Source organism: Lissotriton helveticus, chromosome 6, assembly GCF_964261635.1.
Source record: "Lissotriton helveticus chromosome 6, aLisHel1.1, whole genome shotgun sequence".
In the NCBI taxonomy this organism is placed as follows: domain Eukaryota; kingdom Metazoa; phylum Chordata; class Amphibia; order Caudata; family Salamandridae; genus Lissotriton; species Lissotriton helveticus.
The window spans coordinates 159,300,698-159,314,533 of NC_136067.1; the positions used below are offsets into that span (position 1 = coordinate 159,300,698).

Here is a 13,836-nt window from a genome sequence, read left to right on the forward strand (position 1 = left end):
CTTTCCTTTCAACCACGATCTTTCTCCACCGGAGAGACCAAGAAGGGTGGCCCAGTATCCTACAGTCTCTGATGGGCCTGTCTTGGCCAGGTCTTTATCCGGGCTTGTCCCATGCTGAATTTTCTGGCATCTAGACCCAGCCTCCACCTCATTGGGCAGTGGTCCGCAGCAGTCAGAACCTTGGAATCCGCAGTTCCTGGCACACAAAGCAATGAGTTCATCAAAGAGCCCTTGACTTTCACTCTCTGCTATGTGTGATTTCGGAGACCACGACAAAGGGCACTTGTCCGGAGAGTGTCAGTGGGTCCAGCAAGGGTATGCCCAAACTGGTGCTATAAGCAGGTGAAATAAGAACTTTAATGCTGGAGCTTTCAAATGAAGGCCAATTCATATTACATTTGTCTGGGACTGCTTGTAGGACTTTGCTCTGCACTTTGGGGTGTATTAGCCCTTTTGAGCCAAAAACCCAGACTGATTTAGATGTGGTTGTCCCTCTTCTGGGATGGCTCACAGAGTAAACCCTCTGGTGCCTACTGGAGGCCAGGCAGAATTAGGAGAAGGACCTGGGCAACGAATTTCCTATAAAAAAGAAATTGGCGCACCGGTTTGCACTGGTGAAGGAGACCCCATTTAACTATAAACATAAGCTAATACATTTTACATTTGTAGCATAGATAGTATTCTACACCCGAACGGATACGTTGGGCTCTTGTGACAGGTGTGGCCTTATGCATGCTTCTTTCATAAATTTGGTGTGGGACTGTCCAAAACTGTCAAAATAATGGTCGGATTTGTTGGACCTATTCCGTGACAGGCTGGAGATACAGCCGTCTCCTTCACTCCAACTGGCACTGCTACTGTATCGGTCTGTCGATTTGCATCAAAGACCCATGTGCTTGCTATAAGGAGGGTGGCAATGGCGTGGATGCAGAAGAAAGTCACCACTTTAATCAATGGCTTAAGGATAATTATCAATTGTAACGATAAAGATGAAGTAAATGCTGCAGACATCCTCAAGCCCGACCCAGGGACTTTGGAGGTCCATTTAGATAGTACTTGGCCCTCTTGTTGGATGGCGCTGACGCATGAATCGCCAGATTAAAGTGCCATTCTGATACTGTTATGAATTTATGCTTGTCTGACATTTTCATCTTTGATATGTACACCAGTAAGGGAATGATCGTGTGGAAAAGTAAATTTTGCCATGTTCTGTGTCCCTACGAGTCCTCCATCATATGTTATGTGCGCATGATTAATATGCATATGTATTCCCCATGTTCGATTAAAGACGCAATTACAGTTGTGTCCATCTCTAGTATGCCAATTTCCAGTTCTCGTGAATACTACGAATATCAGACCTATTTAAAGCTACGTTGCCACGTTTCCCAGTGTGCACGTTATTTCATTGTAAAGTCCCCGTTCCTAGGCCTCAAAAGGGCCTGGACACCAGATTCAGCTTCTGTCTCCTGAGCCTCGCTGAGGAGCGATACAGCCCCCACCTGTGTTTCTGACCCTTCACTTACTTCCTGCCTCGCAGTGCCCGGTTCAGCCTGGCTCTGCCTCTGAGTCTGCCAAGAGTATGTTATGATTCCAGTTATCAGTTCAGTCCTCCTTCTCTGCATTACTAAGCTACTGAACTGCATCAATAGTTACCATCATAGTCTAGCCTTTACGTCTCCATGTTGGAGAAATACTGTATTAATGATCATTTAATATTCTTCATCACGCACTACATGTAGAATAATGCATGCTCCAGTCTTAGAGTCTGTTCGCCTTTACCCCGATAACTTTTGGATTCTATCAACATGTTCTCTAAACATCAGATACTAGATACTGTTTAGGTACATGTCGCCCTGACTCTCCAGACTCTCCAGACTTCAGTCTCTGCTCCTAGCACAGAGTTCATAGCCCCCAGCTTCTTCTAGTAACACGTCATTGCCAGTTTGCGCGCACCATTAGGTCAGAGGTCCCGGCTCCTTAGGTAGCCCCCTCCATGTCTCCACCCCATTCATGACATATTCTGTTACGTTTGCATCACATGTCTATGTATACGCCTCCGTTACACCTACTTTCACCCTTATCTTTCGCGACTGCTATTGACCACACCCACTGCTCCGCCTATCGTATGTATTGTAATGCAACTGTTTTAGTATATATGATCGTGTATTGTTATTAAATGTTAGCGCGCTCATCCCAGATCCTGCCCGGCAGCTGTCGGGACCCCCCTGTCAGGCCCTGCCATCCTATTCCTATGCAGGTTGTCCTGTTCCTGTCCTTTATGCTGTAATAAACCTGCAAACTCCTACTACCTCGAATCTTGACTCTTATTTATTGAGCTATCTGTTATTGCTATGCCTAGACAAAAATAGATCCGGTATTATTTATTTATATACCACATAATGGCGCCCGAACAGGGACTTGCCCTTTCCCCACGCGCCGGTGAAGCCACGCCGGCCCCCTGACCCTCTGCAGCCGTGACGGAACCATACCGGCCACGTGCAGATATTTCTGCTTCAAGTATCCCTCAGGCCCACGGAGGAGACGGAGGAGGCGGTCCAGCATCCAGACGAGGCGGTGGAGGAACGCGGCGAGTCCCGACCAGAGCCCAAGCCGAGAGTCCAAGGTCCGAGGTATCCGGAGGCCCACCCGTAACAGAAGTCCGAAGTTCGTCCGTCCGGCGTCGAAGCAGTCCAGTCCAGTCCGAGGCCTTCCGTTCTTGCTGCCCGGTGAGTACCGTTGCTGGGGTAGTATCTAGACAGGGTCAATCTAATTGACTCTGGTCCGTGGGTTGGTGGTACACAGACCCACAAAACGAAGTGTCCACTTCGGTGGATGCGGGTCCTGACGTGTCTCTGTATGAGACCGGTGAGTTTCGTACTGTTTCAGCAGTGCATCTAGTTTCTGTTCTAGTCAGTTCTGTTCTCGAGAAAATTCATGTATTCTGTTTCCTGTATTCCAGGTAGTATTCTGTTCGAACTGTTATTCTGAATGTTATTCATGTATTTTAATGTCGTGGTATGAGTGTGAAGTAATTATCGTGTTTATTGTGTATTGTGTTGTGTCCAGATTATAGTTCAGTCATGCCGCTCTTTTCAAAACTGCGTCAGTTAAAAACCAGAAAAGGTCTGCTAGAAGCAGCAGTTCCTGTTCCGCCTAGGGACAGTCCAGGTCATTTCATGTATCAGAAGCATGGCATAAGCGCCATATTGTATCTAGATTTATGGGTAGAGTATACCAAACAGTTAGAAGAAAAGTATAGATGGCCCGTATCGGGTACATGGGATGCCGAGTGCATCATGAGAGTAGAAGAAGCATTTGTGGAAAAAGAAAGCCAGACAGTCACAGAAAGATGCCATCGAGTTATGGCGCAAAGAATCTCATAAAAGAACCGAAAAAGAAATCAGAAAGTCAGAACTAAGTAGAGAATCCTTCGAACGAGCCCAGGAAAGGGAACTAATCGAGATAGGTGAACGAGTCAAAACCGAACAGTCAGACAGACAGAGGCATGCTCTTATTAAGGGTATGTATCCTCTTCTTGCCGAGGGCTTGCCAAAAGCGACCCCGGAGGCATTCAGTAATTTTCCGCCACCATTAGTTCCGACCAAGCTACGTCACAAACCGACCGCAGCTGATATTTTCATTTCGTCCTATTTGGACGACACAGTCCCAGAATATGCAAATCCTGTTCCTGCTCCGCCAGTCCCTGTAAATCAGGCACTTCCCGCTCCTCCAGACACCGGAGTACCTGTTACGGTACCCCCGGTCCAGCCCGCCATACAAGTCCAGCCTGCATTTCCATTTCCCACTCTGCCAGGACGAAGAGCATCAGTAGACGACTCTAGTTTAGGGGCCGCAGGGGGAGGTCCTCCAGGAACCCCGCCGCCACACAAGCGTTTAACGTTAGCCGAATTACATGCACAAGCGTCACAGCGTACGCCCAGGTATCAGTCTGTTGCAGAAATAAGAAAAGCCCTTACTGAATGTGGCTATGATCCAGTCCCAGGCGAGGATAATATGGTTTTATATTCATTACGCGTGAGAAAGGTGACCGAGTATCTAGTCACCCTACCAGATATGAAAGAAGATCTAGACAGAATATATCGTTTCATCCGTACAGGGAATGATCCAGAAAGTATTAGTGACGTCATGTGCCAAAGAAAAGTTGAAGTCCAGCTCATGATATTAAAGTTTCTGATTAATTGTAAGGGAACAAGATTATCCGACCAAAGATCGAGCCGAAATGAAAGTCCTGACAAGGTGGAGTGATAATATAGCCGAGGGTAAGCATAAGACCATCAGTAGTATAGAGAGTATGTACAAGAAGATTCGTAAAGAAATAATAAGGATACACGAACAACGTAAAGAAGCACAAGTAAGCGAGAAAGAAAATGACTCTTCTACAGAAGAGGTAGAGGACGAGAATCCCGACAGAATAGCGTATGTAGGAAAATCTAGATTTCCAGACCGCCATTTGCGCCTAGAACACAAGTCAATTTTTCATCATCCAGCACCAGAACAAGGTTCTCTAGAACAAGTATTTCAAGCTACCGATCACATTCTGAAATCACGAATCGGTTATAGCGAGTTAAGTACTATGCATGAACAAGAACTAGTCCGATCAGCAGTCCGATGGATTACTGATTCTACCACTTTTCCAGACGAAATAGTGGCACAAATGTTTCTGAAAATGCCCCCAGCCGAGCAGCGACTGGCGGGTATGTATATGATCCAGCACCTCATTACATTGTATGAGGGTCAACATTCTGATCCAGGTCCGTTACACGATGTCCTGAACGAGTTACTCCAGTATAAATGGAAAGGTTTAGGTACCGATTTAATTAGTGTCATTCTAGAACAGCGCCACAAATACAGAACGTTTTTGAACCCGCATTTTGTTCATGTCTCACCCCCAGAAAGTAAACCCTTTTACATAGACAGACAGAATCCGTTACGAGAAGTGCATCCAGTTAAGACAGACGGTGGTGAGATGCAACGAGTGTTTGTTTACACTCCGATTACAAAGATGGAACTCTTAGAGATGAAAAAGTTAATTCCCTGTCATGATAAAGATCCAGCAGGGTTCCACCGAGAATTAAAAGACATGCTCCGTATGGGAGAATACACGTATCCAGATATTATTAAAATGTTAAAAGTCTTGTTGCCCGCAGGGGTATATGAGAAACTCAAAGAAAAAGAATGGGAGGTGGGAGAGAAAAAGATCGATTGGGCAGTTCTAGAAGCCGAAGATAAGGCACGAGTACCAGGTACCGGTCTTGGAGATAAATGTAAAGAATTACCAGAATTATTAATACAAGTTTTGCCTAGGTTATTGACAACTAGAAAAGAAGACTGGGATGCAATCTCAGCCTGTAAACAGAAACAAGACGAAGATATTAGTGATTATTATTCCAGATTTGAGAAATGTTTTACCATAAACAGTGGCCTCAAGACAAGTAGCGAATCATACCCTCATCTTTTTGTTACTAAATTAGTCGAGAATTCTAGTCCACAAATTAAAAACCGAGTTTTGAAAGTCGAAAGTACCTGGCAAGCTAATACCCCGTCCCAAATGTTACAGATGCTTCAATATCACCAGAATAGAATCAGAGAAGAACAAGAACACGAAAGGAAACGTATGAAAGACACGAAAATGAAAGTACTAGTTGCACAATCTGTTCCTCAAGACAGTCAGAAGAGGGGACCAAATCAAGCCAGTCATCCTGCAGCTCCCGTTAAAGGAAACTGCAATTATTGTAAACAGCCAGGTCATTTTATAAACGAGTGTGCAGTTCTGAAACACAACATAGCTACCGGTAAGACTAAAGAAAGACCACGTCCGCCTAGACAAGAACAAGTTACACAGACTCCTCAGTCACAGAATGCACCACAGACAGTTACAGCACCGCAGCCTATCGCTGCAACACAGCATGTTACACAGCAGATGTACCAGTATGCACAGTCTGAGTATCCAGAGTATCAGCCATATTCATGAAACAGCCTAGAGAGGGAGGTAGGCTTGCCTCTCATCGAGATACCTGTAGATCAAGAAGGTCCCTATGTTCATAGTCAAGTACTAGGGAAAGACAGAAAGTTTTTGATTGATACAGGGGCAAGTAGGACCACTATCAGTCACGCCGAAGTTCCAGGGGCTCCGCTCTCAGGCTCTAGAAATGTTTCCCTTGGATTTTCAGGAAAACCTATTGTAAATGAAATATCAAAGCCAGTTACTCTAGAAGTAGGTCCATTGTCCCGCACTACTGATCTGTTACTTACTAAGTCATGTCCAGAGAATCTATTAGGCATTAAGACACTGAAAGAGTTAGGTGCAGTTATATGCTGTTCCCCAGAGGGAATACGATTGTTCCTACGTGACTTCAAGGGTCACTATGTGTTACGAGATTTTGATCCAAGATTGTCTAATGTTCCGCAGCATCTATGGGCGCAAGGTCCAACTGATGTTGGCTTTATGCAAATCACACCCCATCGTGTGACTCTCAAGCCAGGTGTAGTCCTGCCACGAATAAGACAGTACAGATTGCCACCAGAGGCTGTAGCAGCCTTATCCAAAATTATTGACGAGCTCATGGCTCAAGGAGTAGTTGTAGAAACCGACTCCAATGTATGTAATTCTCCGATCATTCCAGTCATGAAACGTACTGATCCAAACGCACCTCCAGTATATCGTTTAGTGATTGATCTCCGAGAGCTTAATAAATGTATTATTCCCCAGTATCCAGTTGTCCCAGATATCTCTTCCCTGTTGACAGCTATTGATTCTGAAGCCTCATTTTTCACCGTCATAGACCTCAAGAACGCATTTTTCAGTGTTCCCATTCATCCAGACAGCCAGTTCCTTTTCGGATTTTGTTTAAATGGAAGGAGCTATATGTTCACACGAGCTCCTCAAGGTTTCACAGAAAGTCCTAGTATTTACAGTCAAGCACTCAAGAGACAACTAGACAACATTCACATGCCAACTGACACTGCCCTGCTCCAGTATGTCGATGATCTCCTGATCACAGCCCGTTCTGAATGTGCTTGCGAGCGAGCATCCCTTACAGTCTTGTATTTCCTAGCCGAGATGGGGCACAAGGTGTCCCCTTCGAAGCTTCAATTCTGTGTCCAGCAAGTGGTCTACTTAGGACACTTACTGTCCAAGAGGGGTAGGCAGTTGACACCAGACCGTATCCAGTTAATAGCGAGTCTTCCTCAGCCCAAGACACAGAAGGAGGTACGTGCTTTTATTGGCCTTACTTCTTATTGCAGACAAGGGATTCCTCAGTATGCATTTCTAGCTAAACCACTGATACAGTTAACGACACAGGAGGCAGCCGTATCGACTGTCCTCCCTTGGACATCTGAACATACACTCAGTTTCAATGAGTTAAAGAAAGCCCTATGTCAAGCTCCAGTTCTAGCAACACCGAACTACAGTAAGCCTTTTATACTTTTCGTCACAGAACGCGAAGGTACAGCATTATCTGTCCTCACACAAGATCAAGCAGGACAATACAAGCCCTGTGCTTATTTTTCGAGCACATTAGATCCTATAGCCCAGGCTCTGCCTGCGTGCCTCAAGTCAGTTGCAGCCACAGCACTAGCTATCAGACAAAGTGATTCCATAGTATTAGGACATTCCTTGACAGTACAAGTCCCACACTCCGTGGAAGTTCTTTTAAACCGAACACAAACTCAGCACTTGACAATTGCACGTTTAACAGGTTATGAACTGACACTGTTCCAGCCACACATAGAAATCAGACGCTGCAACGTTTTAAATCCTGCTACATTGTTACCATCAGTTACTTCGAATTCTGCCACACACGACTGTGTGGAAGTAGTTAACATCATGACAAAGCCAAGACAAGATCTGACAGATATTCCATTACCAGATCCCGACCTGACACTTTATGTGGATGGTTCATGCATGAGAACTAGTACAGGAGAACTAGTAGCCGCGTATGCAGTGACTACTGACACTGAAGTTATTGAAACACACCGCATTGACACCCTGTCTGCTCAAGCAGCGGAGCTAGTTGCTCTGACTCAAGCCTGCATACACGCCAAGAACCTGAAAGTTAATGTTTACACCGATTCACGTTACGCATTTGGAGTTGTACACGACTTCGGAGTGCTCTGGCAGGAGAGAGGTTTCATGACTTCTCATGGAACCAAGATTCAGCATGGTCTCCTTATTCAAGCTCTGTTAGATGCCATACACTTACCGACATCCATTGCTATCATGAAATGCAAAGCACATACGAAAGTTACTGACACTATTTCTCAAGGTAATGATCTAGCAGATCGCACAGCCAAGCTCACAGCTCAGACTCCAGACATTCCAGTTAACATGACACTGACACACACCCCAGATCCGATTACATGTATGACAGTTAAGGACCCTACTCAAGATGTCATAGATATACAGTTACATGCTACTCCTGAAGAAATCAAGAAATGGTCCGAACAAGGAGGGGTCCAGACAGATCAGGGATGGGTAACGAAGGGTAGAGCCACATGGTTTCTCCCCGACTCTATGGTTCAAGTCATTATTAATACCGCACATAGTCCAGCACATTTAGGAGAAAAAGCCATGTTAGACAGTATCCAGAATATTTGGTTCAACAAGCATTTACGAGCTGCAGCCAAGCAGAAAGTCCGTACCTGTATGATATGTTGTCAGTTTAATCCAGGTAAAAGTGTCCCGGTGGAACAAGGTGGATTCCAGCCCCCTGACCACCCTTTTGAAGTCCTCCAGATGGATTACATTCAGATGGAGCGATGTCGAGGATTCAAGTATGTCCTCGTAGTTGTATGCGCTTTGTCCAGGTGGACGGAGGCATATCCAGTCCCAGATTACACAGCCGCGACCACTGCTAAGCAGTTGGTTCGTGAGTTCTTCCCCCGTTATGGACTCCCTAGAGTCGTATATTCTGACAACGGCCAGCCATTCTCATCTGAACTGATGAAACACGTTTCCCTTTTGTTAGGGTACCAGTGGAAGTTCCATTGTGTACGCCATCCTGAAGCAGCCGGTCTCGTAGAGAGACATAATCAGACCCTGAAAATCCGAATTGCAAAAGTTTGTCAAGAGAAAGGTGTGGACTGGCTCATAGCTCTGCCGGTCGCCCTGTTCTATATGCGCATGGTCGCACATTCCAGATCAGGTCTGTCCCCGTATGAGGTCGTTTTCGGCCGCCCCCCCAACATGTGGGGTACTCCTAGACCCCGAAGTATTACCGATGTTTCAAGTAATATGCTGACAGATTACCTAGCTTCCTTGATGTCTGCCCTCAACTCTTGTCGTTCACAGGTTGCCGCCGCATTTCCAGACAATACCGAGGTGGCACCGCATGAAATCGTTCCCGGATCCATGGTCCTAGTGCGAAATTTCGATCGCTCAAGTCCGCTGGAGCCTCGCTGGAAGGAGCCCCGACAGGTCCTCCTGGCCACCCGTACAGCCGTGAAGTTGGAGGGACGCAAAGGCTGGGTGCATCTTTCGCATATCAAAAGGTTTTATGGATTGAAACCAGTTTCAAAGAACATTTCCGAACATTTAAAAGACTGCCAAAGTACTATTCTTAAGGACTGTCCCGCAAAAGACACTGATACTGCACCCTCCCTGTTAGAGAAAACTCCGCAACAGGAGTATAAACTTAAATTAAGGTCTAGTAAAATAAGTCAGCCAGTTTGATTGTCTAAGTCCTCCCCTAGGTGAAACGGTTAGACCGGTTTCTGACATGTATAAAATAGACCCCCATAGTGAGAGAGTTAGTCAAAACTCAATCCGATGTATCGTTTTTCTATGTTTCATATTATTTCTCAGTATTATGATTTCCTGCACTAGTTATGCGTTTTACTTGTATTTTCCAGTTTCTCATGTAAATAAGTCCTCTAATGTTACAGTAGAGCACACGTTCAGTGATCTGCCTCCTCATGAACTCTCTTACCGCCTCGCTATGCGTAACAATTCTTTTATCCGCATGTTACATTATTCACACCAGACCAGCAATGCCACTAATTGTTGGGTGTGTGGTCGACTCCCCCCTTTCCAGACCCCGAAGGGAGTTCTGCCACTCTTTCCTTATCCATTTTCACATAATGGTTCGTGTGGAGCATGGTCCACGTTAACGTCATCCTCAACAGATATGTCTTTTCTTAACAGTACATGTTTCCCAGACAAGCAAGGTCTTCCCCACAGAACAGGGTTAGATCTAGAAAACGAAGTTTACAATTTAGGTAATTATTCTTCGAATTTTATGGTCCTGAATGTTCAGTCTGATTCCACTCCAGACTTACCTGCTATTTCAGTACTACCAGTCAAAGGCGAATTATGTGTTAGAAATAATGGTTCCGTACATGTAGGACATAGCGATTGTACTACTATTGTCAAATATAGTGACAGTGGGAAATCTATTTTCAAAGCTTCACGTCATTCTTATTTTATTTGTGGTCAGACCGCATATGTTCGTCTGCCCCTCGATTGGGAGGGAACCTGTTACATTGCCTTCCTACTGCCACCAGTTTTCCTAGCTCCATCTGATTATCATAGAAACACACATCTAGTACACATTAGACATAGAAGGGAGTCCCCCATTGTCGATTATACTGAAACTGCTCTAGAACAGTATACAGATTTCAATAGAGGTTTCTTTTTCTTTATAGGACCTATCCAGAATAGTAAGCTAATTCGTAGGTTAACCAGAACCCTTGAAGCAGTAGTCAATGAGACTGCCTCTGCTCTAGGTAACTTAACTGAAGAGCAATCTGCTATGAGATTTGTCGTTTTACAGAATCGTCTCGTCCTTGACGTCATATTGGCCGATAGGGGCGGGGCCTGTAGAGTCATCGGATCTAGTTGCTGCATTTTCATTCCAAATAACGCGCCGTCTGTTTATTCAGCTATAACCAGACTCCATAAAATTGCCCATCTGTTACACCAAGATCCAGGCACCTGGACATGGTCCGGTTGGTTCTGGAATATAATTTCCGCTTGGGGATGGAAAGTCTTGTCCTTTCTAGGTATTGCAGTAGCGATCATATTCAGCTGCTGCCTCTGTATACAATGTGGCCCTGCGATTTGCGGCATTTGTGCTACCTCTTGTATTCCTAGTCCCAAGTCCCGTTCTAAAACCCGGTCCCAGAAAATTCGAGACGAGCAAATGATACTGTATGAAATGATAGATGGTATCATGAATATTGATGTTTCCTGATGGAAACGTAGTGACAAGGAGGGAATGTGGAAAAGTAAATTTTGCCATGTTCTGTGTCCCTACGAGTCCTCCATCATATGTTATGTGCGCATGATTAATATGCATATGTATTCCCCATGTTCGATTAAAGACGCAATTACAGTTGTGTCCATCTCTAGTATGCCAATTTCCAGTTCTCGTGAATACTACGAATATCAGACCTATTTAAAGCTACGTTGCCACGTTTCCCAGTGTGCACGTTATTTCATTGTAAAGTCCCCGTTCCTAGGCCTCAAAAGGGCCTGGACACCAGATTCAGCTTCTGTCTCCTGAGCCTCGCTGAGGAGCGATACAGCCCCCACCTGTGTTCCTGACCCTTCACTTACTTCCTGCCTCGCAGTGCCCGGTTCAGCCTGGCTCTGCCTCTGAGTCTGCCAAGAGTATGTTATGATTCCAGTTATCAGTTCAGTCCTCCTTCTCTGCATTCCTAAGCTACTGAACTGCATCAATAGTTACCATCATAGTCTAGCCTTTACGTCTCCATGTTGGAGAAATACTGTATTAATGATCATTTAATATTCTTCATCACGCACTACATGTAGAATAATGCATGCTCCAGTCTTAGAGTCTGTTCGCCTTTACCCCGATAACTTTTGGATTCTATCAACATGTTCTCTAAACATCAGATACTAGATACTGTTTAGGTACATGTCGCCCTGACTCTCCAGACTCTCCAGACTTCAGTCTCTGCTCCTAGCACAGAGTTCATAGCCCCCAGCTTCTTCTAGTAACACGTCATTGCCAGTTTGCGCGCACCATTAGGTCAGAGGTCCCGGCTCCTTAGGTAGCCCCCTCCATGTCTCCACCCCATTCATGACATATTCTGTTACGTTTGCATCACATGTCTATGTATACGCCTCCGTTACACCTACTTTCACCCTTATCTTTCGCGACTGCTATTGACCACACCCACTGCTCCGCCTATCGTATGTATTGTAATGCAACTGTTTTAGTATATATGATCGTGTATTGTTATTAAATGTTAGCGCGCTCATCCCAGATCCTGCCCGGCAGCTGTCGGGACCCCCCTGTCAGGCCCTGCCATCCTATTCCTATGCAGGTTGTCCTGTTCCTGTCCTTTATGCTGTAATAAACCTGCAAACTCCTACTACCTCGAATCTTGACTCTTATTTATTGAGCTATCTGTTATTGCTATGCCTAGACAAAAATAGATCCGGTATTATTTATTTATATACCACAATCGGGTGTCCCCTTTCACGGATTGTTCTATACAATTGAGTGGCTCTAACTATGCACTGCATTTTGCTGTGATATTCCATACAGAGTTTAAAACGTAAAACAAAATATATATATATATAGATCAGTAAACTAGTGAGGGAGTGGAATGCTGAATTGGTTTCACACAAATTAAAACACTCCCACAGTAACTCATGATATTGTCATCACACATTTAATTTGAATTCATGCAATGACTGGGATCCTATTTTAAGCCCCGCCCCCAAAATTTCTTTTGTCTTGCACCAAAAAAACCTATGTTTAACAAGCGCATCAGAAGTTGCTATAACATAATATACCCTACATCAATCCACATCTCGTGCGGTATTCAACAGAAAGAATATATAAAAAGAAAAATATGTTTATGCCCTGTTTTGACTACCATATGCTATTTCTTTATCTGAATGTACAAAATGATCATATTTTCACCAACATTTCCTCATACATTCTTCTTTAAGTCTACCACTTTGAAAAGCTGAGAAAAGAAGAAGAATGTAATGTTAAGTATTAAGACTTTCTCTTGTCAACCACCTAGCAGAAAATGTTAGATCCAAGGACCAGAAACCTATCATTGTAAGCTTAAAATGGCCAAAAGGAAGTGTGAAGGTGTGCTGCATAAGAAATCAGCGAATGAGAGTTGAATGCACACAAGTACAAATGTACACCCATTTCTTCTATGATTTTTATATGGTTTTTGCAAATGCTTGTCTTCACGGACGTTGTTGGAATATTAAGCAATATTTACTTCTTTGACTCCCGGTGATCTATAAATTGCTTGCACTATGCGTATGGCAGGCCAAAACATTAAATAAAGGTAAAAACAAACAAAAAAAAAATCACACTTGGTACATGAAAGAAATAATAGTAACTGTTGTTGCTTATATTGGTACTATCAGAGACTCTCCAATATCCGTTTTGTGCCAATAACTTAATACTGATTAGCGTGTTTTGTCAGGACAGGCAGTAGCAAGATATGTCTGGAGGAACTACATAGTCCTGGAGCAGACAATGGAAATTACACCAACACTGCACAAACTTCACATGCAGTAAGAACTCTCTTGCAGATTTCTGTAAAATCTCAAAGACCTTCGAATAAAGTCACACATTGCTTGATTCTCACCCTTTCGCACCCGCGGAAGACACAGCAGCAAAACTGTCCACATGGCTTGGGGTTTAGCATCACAATTGTGCCATTTTTAGCTTGCAGGTCAGTAAAATACTTCAGGGTTTTTTCTGCATTCTTTCTAGAAATAAAATTTAAAAAAACAAGTTAAATTTTTTATTATAGGTTGCAATAATTACTTGTTAACACCTTAAAAAAATACTGTGTGCCCAAGGTCATGTACAA

General features: G+C 44.2%; 1 protein-coding gene across 1 annotated transcript in view; it reads right to left on the bottom strand.

Moving 5' to 3' along the window:
* Positions 1-13,836, bottom strand: part of TMEM63A (transmembrane protein 63A) — a 399,225-nt gene that overhangs the window by 105,122 nt on the left and 280,267 nt on the right. Inside the window, exon 11 of the mRNA XM_078647542.1 lies at positions 13,609-13,732. Coding sequence (XP_078503668.1) covers positions 13,609-13,732 — 124 coding nt within the window. The remainder of the gene's footprint in view (positions 1-13,608; positions 13,733-13,836) is intronic.